General features: G+C 36.4%; 1 protein-coding gene across 1 annotated transcript; it reads right to left on the minus strand.

Annotated features, from left to right (window-relative positions):
• Positions 1-8,604: 8,604 nt before the first annotated feature.
• LOC117135045 lies at positions 8,605-9,126 on the minus strand. Its single transcript, XM_033294899.1, has 2 exons — positions 9,046-9,126; positions 8,605-8,992 (listed from the first exon to the last, which is right to left on the minus strand). Exons 1-2 carry the CDS (start codon positions 9,055-9,057, stop codon positions 8,627-8,629), a joined length of 378 nt encoding a protein of 125 aa, XP_033150790.1. The 5' UTR covers positions 9,058-9,126; the 3' UTR covers positions 8,605-8,626.

Here is a 9,126-nt window from a genome sequence, read left to right on the forward strand (position 1 = left end):
CTTTAGTTGCTTTACCATTGCACTCTTTACATCTCTGCCAACAACGGCTACTGCGGCTGCTGCTGTTCTTCTGTGTATGTGTGTATGTGTTTGCAGGCGCTCACTTTTCCTCTCTGTTGTAAAATATACTCTTAATGCTTTTGTTTGCTTGCGCAATAAAAAATGATTACTTTAATTTCCGTTCACATAAAAAGCACGTCTAACATAAGAAATTGATGTCATTGTGGCTCTTTCTTTCAAATGCTTGCTCTGCTTCGTTCGCTTTAAGTGCACAATTGATCTTTTATTATTTTTAGTACATATAGCAATATAGCATGAAAATTTAAATAAAAATGGTATGCACAATTTTTCATATTTTATTTTTAAAAATTACTGAATGCTCTACTCTTCTTTCTATATATTATATATATAATTTTAGCCCTGACGAACGTCTTGTAAAGTTTTAAGTTGTAACTTGGTTTGTCGTATAAGAATTAAATTTTCGATGGCGATTCTCAAATTACCGCGGACTAGTCAGTCACAAAAGCAAAAGAAAATATTATGGATCGAAGTTCGCAAAAGCTTAAGTTAAATTAAGTCAAATTGGTGATAAGATTTCTTATTTTTAATGTAATTGTAATGCTTAATACAATCTCCACTCTCTATTTCTCTCTCTCTATCTTTCTCTCTCTCTCTTTCTCTCTCTCTATCTCTCTCTTTCTCTTTCCCACTCTTCAATTTTCACTTCTTTCGCATGCGTCACTCTCTATGTTAAGCTGCCTCCTTTATATTCTATGTAATTATTGAGTGTTAGGTTGCTTCTGTTAACTTACACCCAGCCCTTCCCATCGCAAAGATATGCAGCAAGCTCATAAGCAATCTTCTTATACCATATTTATTATTAAACTATTATTCTTATTAATATTTATTCTTTAATTTGACCAGAATTCTCGTAAGCAATTGCTCCTTGCTAGAAAATTGTGAAACGCTTAAGTTTTTGATAAAAGTTTTGAACATCGTTCCTACTCTTACTCAATTTTCGATCTGCACTTATATTTTCATCTTCTTAACCTATAGACCACTGCTCCGATAGCTGCAGCTTATACTGCCCAAGTAATAACTCTTGCTAACGTAGCCAGCCTACACTCTAGATTATAGCATGGGATCCATTGAAATAATAAAAGCCCTCTGAAGAGTACTTTTCGGGTATTAGCAAATGTCAGAGAGCTTTCACTGTTATTGCTGCTAATTCCGGAAGCTCTGCTCTGGTTTGGGTCAATCACGCACAGATCATGCGGCTTAGCCAACTTAAATATTTCATTCTTAAATATTTTAGTTATGGAACTTATTTTTGCTTTTTCAATAAGTTTGCAGTGCTTACGAAACAAAGAAATAAAAAACAAGCACAGAGCAAATAAAAATATGCCTGTCAAAAGCAAAAGGACTTTTTACAGCATTGTACTCCTTGGCTTCCTTGCACTGTTTTGTGTCAAACCGAATGGTCGAAAAACACAAGTCAGGTCCAGAATGGTTTCGCTTGTGCGATATCCGGGGTCGGAGGGTCGAAGCTGCTAAGCGAAAAGTTTATGCACCAAATTGTTTTCACCTGCTGTCCCAAATTTATAACACCTCTCTTGGCCTAACCAGGCCCAAGCCAGCAGCTCTGGCATGGGCTGGCTTTTATTTTTATTTGTATAATCCTTTCGCTTATGGCACCGCCCAACAACATTTGCACATGACAGAAAGCAGCATTGGAATTTGCGAGCCGCCACTTGGATTAGTGAAAGACAAAAACCAGACAACCAGAGAATTCTCAGCAACGACCTATGCAAAACGTGCGGCGCACAGTGGTCAAAAGTCTTTACGCTGCGGGCAATAAAATTGAACGAAAAGACAAAATTTTCCCTCAACCACAACCTTCGACGTTTTATGGCCGCCGACGACGCCGCCGCCCCTTTGCTCACTTTGCATAATGTTTAATGCTTGTTGTTGTGCCAATTTTTATGAGTTGGCCAACGGGCAACGGGACTTACAGCGCATAATAGCTGAAACACTTGTTGTGCCCGCAAGGTAACAATTTTTCTGATGAGTCGACGCCAAAGTACGCATATTACAATTTTGTTTTTGTATTTTGAATGGTCTCATTAAACCGTCAGAAATTATATTAAATTTGCCGAATTTCAGCTGCATAAAAAAGTTGTAAATATTTTTATGCCTGCATTAATATGCAACGTCAACCACTGTATACACGCGCGGGTGTGAGCGCAATTCGCAATGGCTCATGCGGCTTGAATTGTGGTAGGGCGTGTAGGAGAGGACGAGCAAGAGAGAGAGGGAGAGAGAGCATGCTGTCGCTGCTAATACCACCGCTAATAAAATCTTACTGCCATTGCGTCGCAGAGCCATGAAGCACAGCTGTGTGCAGTCATTTTTACTGCTGCAGTAGAAAATGGTCATGGCCGCTGGCTGGAGGCAACAGAAGAAACTGAGAAACGTTGAAAACAAAAGGCCAAAAGGCCAACGCAAGTGGCGAAAAGACACATTTAGAGGCGTCTCAACTAGCTGGGAGAGTAATTTGATCGCAAATGCAGTTTTCAAGATAACCAACTGCTTAATTTTTACTAAATATATTTTCCCACTTAACTATAAGCTTCTTTTTTATCCATTACAATGCAAACTATTTCTGTCTTTGTCTTACTTTCCGCACAGGCAGCTTACAATTTTCTAATACTCTTACATAATAAAATTTGTATAATCTTTTCTTTTTCCACACATTGCTTTCAAAGGCGCAATAATAAGATCAAAAACTAAACACAGGGTATATCTGAGCAAATCAGAAATCTGAGCACAACACTAATTTTAACTTCTTTCTAGGTAGATATAGTAAATTTACGAGCATTAAGAATAATACCTATTTGACGAAATTAGAAAGATATTTATACATATTTATACAAAAGGAGGAATGGTCACCAATGTTAGTAAATGACAGCTAAGCAACGTGAAGTTGGGTTCAGTTGTTGACACGGTGCAACTTCTCTCTTTTCCTGCAAAACGTGCGAAAACTCGTTGTACTCGAGTGTTAGCTAAATAATTAAACTAAATTATTTAACTGATTAAAAATGAAAACCAACAATAACAACAATGCCAATTTGGGCCTAACTGACAACCATAACGCGACTTATACATATATGTACATATATACTGAAAATCTCTTGCATTAAACAAAACGTCAGTTTCAATATGGTTTAAAATTGTCGAATGAAACTTATTTTTATTGTATCAAACGAACCTCAGAATCAACACATTAAGGTTGGAAAATCGTCGAGTACAAAGGACGCATCTCGGCCATAAGACGTGGACGAAGCTACGGTTACGTCTGGTGATTCCTTTTGGCTTTGTGGGAGCTACAGTTGACCTGAGAGCACGTTGCAACTGCTTGGGCTGGAAGCGCTGCTTGGTCTTTACATTATTTCCTTTCTTCTGTGTACAAAATATCAATTACGACACATTTTGTAAGTCTTCCACTAGGATTTATGGTATACCAGCCTTGATTCAGCTTGATGCACCTACTATATAAAGCACAATCGATTAAATAAATATATATCGTCAAATAATTGATTAAAAGTATCCACTGTTTAATTTCCTATTCCTCAATCCAAGGCTTTAAACTAATACATTTATATAATTATTCTGTACGAAATACAGCAGTAACTATTAGAAACAATTAAGCTTTGCTGATGGTACGATGTTCACCGAGTCCACTAGTAGTCAATAAAAAACATTAAGCAAAATCAACATAAGTGTTCCAAATTAATTGTTGGGAGTCTTGATTGCAAGGATTAACAAAAAAAGGCGCATTTGCCAAAAATATTGTGCTATTCGATTTCTTATTATAGTAAGCAATTTATTAAATTATTTTTTATTACTCTTATTACACATATTAGTCAACAGCTGTATTATGCCATTTAGACGCACCCACGGACATGTTCTTGTCCACGTCTGTTGATCTGCCATTTCGTTTAAATACAAATTAAAAGTTGACAACCTCGCCACTATGCTTGTTGTAGCAATTTTTATTTTTTTTTTGTGTTGTTGTTTGCTCTTTGTTACCGCTTAGCGTTTACATCTAATGAAACTTTATGGCGAACACTGTAGCTAAGGGCACAGGTCATTGGGCAGGGCACGGACTTGAGCCACACCTTTAAGTGGCTGCTTTCCTTGGCTGTTTGCGGCTTTCACTAATTTGTCCGGCAATTTACATAAAGGCCGCAGCGGCCAAAGTTGTCAGCCAGCGTAATTTTTGCATATATTTGAAGCTACGCAAAAAAAATATATATATACCTAACTTTCCGGTCTTTGCACTTGCACATAACTTGATTAAATTACTTGTGTAGGGTGGTGGCGGGACAGTAGGCGGTTAGTCTAATGACAGGCAGCTGCATTTTAGTGCCCGTCGAAGAATATTTCCTGGACAGCTGCCTGACGTTACATTTTGGTAGTTATGAGCCGTAATACGCCGTTTTATTTATGCATGAAATGCAAACAAAATCTGAATAATTACCAACAATAGCCCAAGCAACACTGACTGACAGCCAAACAAAAGCTTCAGCAGCTTCACTATATGCACATATGCCCAGACAGACAGACAGATAGACAGACAAACAGACAGATATTCAAAAGCTTCGTCTGTTGAGCTCTCCCATGTGGGCAAAGAGTTAAAATTTCTGATTTGCGCATTTGAATACAACTGTCATTTCTACGCTTCTACAAGTGGAATGTGTTTGAGAAGTGCAACTGACGTTTTTTAGACAGCACTCAGCAAAATGGACATTAATTGTCTGAAATAAAATATTTTTCAATTGCAAACAGTAGAGAAAACTTTAAGTCAATAAAGCTTAACACATTGTAATTGGCTAAATATTGTGACAAGTATCATCTTCCAGTTATGAGATATACCTAATATAAATTTTAGATATGATAGAAATTTAGTTTGTGCTAAACCAATTGTTGCAAACACTTATGCAAATATTAATAATATCAATTTAAATTAAAAAACAATTTTATTATTAATATATTCAAAATTAAGCTAATTTTCGTAGTAAGTCTTTGTAAAGCAATAAACTTGTAAATGTATTTGAATTTTTTACCTAACCAAAATCATTTTTAATAACCAAGATTTTCAAGATACATAAGCAGTTGATATTATTTAGAGCATAAAGTATGTGCTTTATATGAAAATAAATTTACTAAGAAATTGAAATTCTTTGTTAGCTCGTTTTCATCTTCTTCAGCTCAACGTGAAGCACTTCAAATCAACTTTAGCGTTTGCTATTAAACTTAAATAGCTTACAGGCTTACAGCTCACGGATATTCGACTAATCCCGCTCGTTTTGTTTGCCCATTAAACACGCCAATAATCCACGCACACACACATATACACACACTCATGCAGTTACACCTAGAGAGTTTTGCAGTTTGGTTGTCATCAGCATCAAATGTTGCCCAGGCTAACAATTAACAATCGAAACCCCAGAGCGCACAACTCAATTTTGTCAAACACCCGCAATATTCACACACACGCACACAGACACACAATTTCATATACTTTTGAGATAGCTGACGTCGATAGCAACCGCAGGAGCAGCAACAACAACAGCAATTGGCCACTGTGAAAACTCGAGAAGCGCAAGCTGAAGCTGAAGCCGAAGCCAAGCCAAGTTCTGTGGACTCGAAACTCAGCGCACTTACAACTAAAAACTTGTTACGTATTTAATTGCAATTAAAAAGTTGTTTGTAGTTGCAAATGTTTCGTTGTATTTATATGTTCTTGCTGTTGTTGTTATTGTTATTGTTGATGTTGCTGTTGCTGTTGTTGTTACAGTTGCTGTTACAGTTGCCGTTGGGTAGAGGAGAGTTGCCGTTTGGCTAAGAAGAACGCTGCCAAATTGTCTCCAACCAAAGCAGGACAGAGCCACAAAGATGAAGTCATTAGAAGGCGAGCCAAAAGGGTTTGCGCTTAATGAGTTTGTTGTTTGGCCAGGCGCGGGAGCTGCTGCTAACCAGCTTTGTGCAAATCCCTAACCATGCTTTATATAAAGATCTGATACTGATGTTAGCGATAGCTTTCATACGACTTTTGGTAATTTCGGCTTAAACACAAAACTTTGCTCATAACAATTGGCCATGAACGCAACTGTCCAAAGAGCTATGAAAAGTATGGGGCAAGCAAATTAATAAACTTAATTGATTCGTCTAAAAATGAATTCAAAATTTAGCAAAATTTATAAGTATTTCATTTTCACAGACTTTCGAGCTTAATTTGTTAATTTGTTAGATAAGTTACTATGCTGTTTATTTCTAGAAATTAACAAAATTTTTATTAACTATTTATTATTTGTTATAATATTATCATTAGTGCTGCAGACACAATTGCAACGCATTTTTGGCTCCTGCTGATTATCAAAATTTAGTTGCTGGGACTTGCCTACAATTAAAGCAACACTTTACTTCACTTGGTTGTTCATCTGCCCTGTAGTAATTTAAGTATCCTGGCGGTGGCTGCTGCTGTCCAGTCAAATCCCAGCCCCATTCCGCCATTGTGACCAGCAAACTAGCAATAGCAATGCAAATAATTAGCTGCAATAGACTTTGATAGAAAAAATAGTTTGTTGCTAAACTATAACTTACAAGGAACTTCATTTTTGTTTAGCCGGTTAGGGCTTTCTACACAATGAAAGCAAAATTGAAACTGCTGCGACTTTCGCTACCTAAGGCCTCTTTAAATAAATTTACACAAGCTCTTATCTGTAATGAGTATGCCTTAGTACTTCACATGTGACCCTTCATAGATTCAATTAATTACATTGATTTACATTTTAATTATTAATTAGTATTCAAATGCGCACAATAATGATGAGCTAATGCTGCAATCGCGAGAACCAGATTATAAATAAGTATACTTGAGCCCAGATGCCCAATCTATTTGTTTCTCAACTGTTAAGGATGGTCAGTGTAGAAAAGCAGACTAAACCGATTTTAGGGAAGAATGTAATGCCCGAAAGTCAAGCCTTTGTTTGTTGAGGAAGAATATTATTTTTGCTTAGATGGAAAGAACTTTTTACACGACTAGCAATTGTTTCGACCGACTGTACAAAAAATGTATTTAATTATTTCTTATCTTTAATGATGTAAACTGTACTCAATGTGTGACCCACTGATGCAAAATCTCACTGTATTGCATTATTTTTATATTTTATTAACTAATTAGTATTAAGATGTGCAGTCATGATGATCTCACGGCCTTAACAGGGTCAGCAGTTGATGATGTAAATATGATACAAATATAAATAAATATGATAAATATGATAAAAAAAATACAATAAGATGACCGACTAAGCACAGTCGGTGTAAGAAAGCAGACTTAAAAGGAACTGCTGTCCAGTGATGTCGACTGTATATTAAACTAAGTAAACAACCGGTAATCATTGCCAGATATACATATGTTAAGTAGCAGCCGATAATGTCCGACGTGTTTGACTGAGTCCTGCAGTCGGCTGTTTTTCTATCTATTTTACCGGTGCCTGCGACATATACCTAAAGAATTCAATCTTTCGGACCAAGAGCATTAATTAGGTTTGCATTGATAAACGATAGACAGATTTAGCCACTGTTAATTGTAAATATTACTTAAATAACATAAGTCTCAATAATTTGCAATCGTAGCTAAATATCAATAAATATTAATTTAATTAAATAGACGTGGCTATGATACTGTGTGATTAAAGCCTTCTCCAAGTCCTGGTTTGTGCTCATAGCTGAATCCAAATTCTGACTCCTGTGAAAATTTTCCAGTAAATGCAAACAGTTACCCCAGCTCACTTGATTATCAAACTCCCTTACCATAGTCCATCCCAAACCATCCCATTATAAATTCTCTTCTGAAAAGCTCTTAGCCGTATAATAATAAGCATACCACAGCACTTAAAATGTGGTCTTTTGATGTATTTTTCATTGATTCAATTGATTACTTTAATTTATATATTAATTATAGAAGTATATTATGTTTAGTATAAAGCTGTATATATAGTAGATTGGATTAGATTAGATTACACCTCTGGAAAGTCCTTGTAAAAACGTAGACTAATTAAATTGCTGAATAATATAAATTCAATTGACTTATCACAAAATTATGATAGACTTTTCCTTGGAAAATACAAGAGATAATAACTTTCAGCTTTATTTTTGTAAACTGTGCATTATTAAAAAATAATTACTGCAGCCGCTCAATGAGTTGTGTACATTAAAATCAACATCAGTATAATCAGTTCTACGGTAATAGACTAAGTAGAAGAGCTAATGCTGAAAGATCCATTAGTGGCCTAAGAAGAGGTTAAACTCTATTGCTTGTTGTTTGTATATTTCTGTACCTTTGCAAGATTGATTAAAATCTGGCTACGCCCATGCTTCTTTCCATTTATATAAAAGGCCAAAGATATAAAGAAATAAAAGTTTGTTTAAAATTTCATGCGTAAGCGACTAAAAACCTGTTCTAAATTCAATAAAAAGTTCTTAAGTATGTTTTCCATTAATAAAAGAAAATCAAAAGGTGCAGAGAAAATGTTTTGAATTTTTTTTATTTACTTGAGCGCTACCATTCTAAATCTTCAAAGTCTTCTGGCCCTTGTTGTGGATTGAGACCAAATCTCATAAAGCCAGCTGGCTGCTGTCCGAAACCGTCACCAAATGTGGACTGCTGCTCAAGTCCAGCATCAAATCCCAGCTGTTGTCCAAAGCCGCCTTCAAATCCGGGCTGCTGCTCAACAGCGCCATCAACAAGTGCAGACTGCTGCTGCACAGATTCTTCAACAAATGCAAGCTGCTGTTCCAGTTCACTTGGCTGTCCATATGCATTGCCAAAGTCCTGCGCAGAGAGTCCTAGCAGTGGTGCACCCGAGTTCCAACCCCATTGCGCTGCTGTGACTGCCAAGCTGGCAATAGCAATGCAGCCAATTAACTGAAAATTACTCGGTATAAAAAACAGCTTGGCATAGACTATGCATAACTTACAAGGAATTTCATGTTGATTTGGCTGGAAAGAACTTTCTACACTATTAGAAGCAGCGCTGTTACTGTGGCAACTAACGCTGC

The sequence above is a fragment of the Drosophila busckii genome, chromosome 2L (genome assembly GCF_011750605.1).
Source record: "Drosophila busckii strain San Diego stock center, stock number 13000-0081.31 chromosome 2L, ASM1175060v1, whole genome shotgun sequence".
In the NCBI taxonomy this organism is placed as follows: Eukaryota; Metazoa; Arthropoda; class Insecta; order Diptera; family Drosophilidae; genus Drosophila; species Drosophila busckii.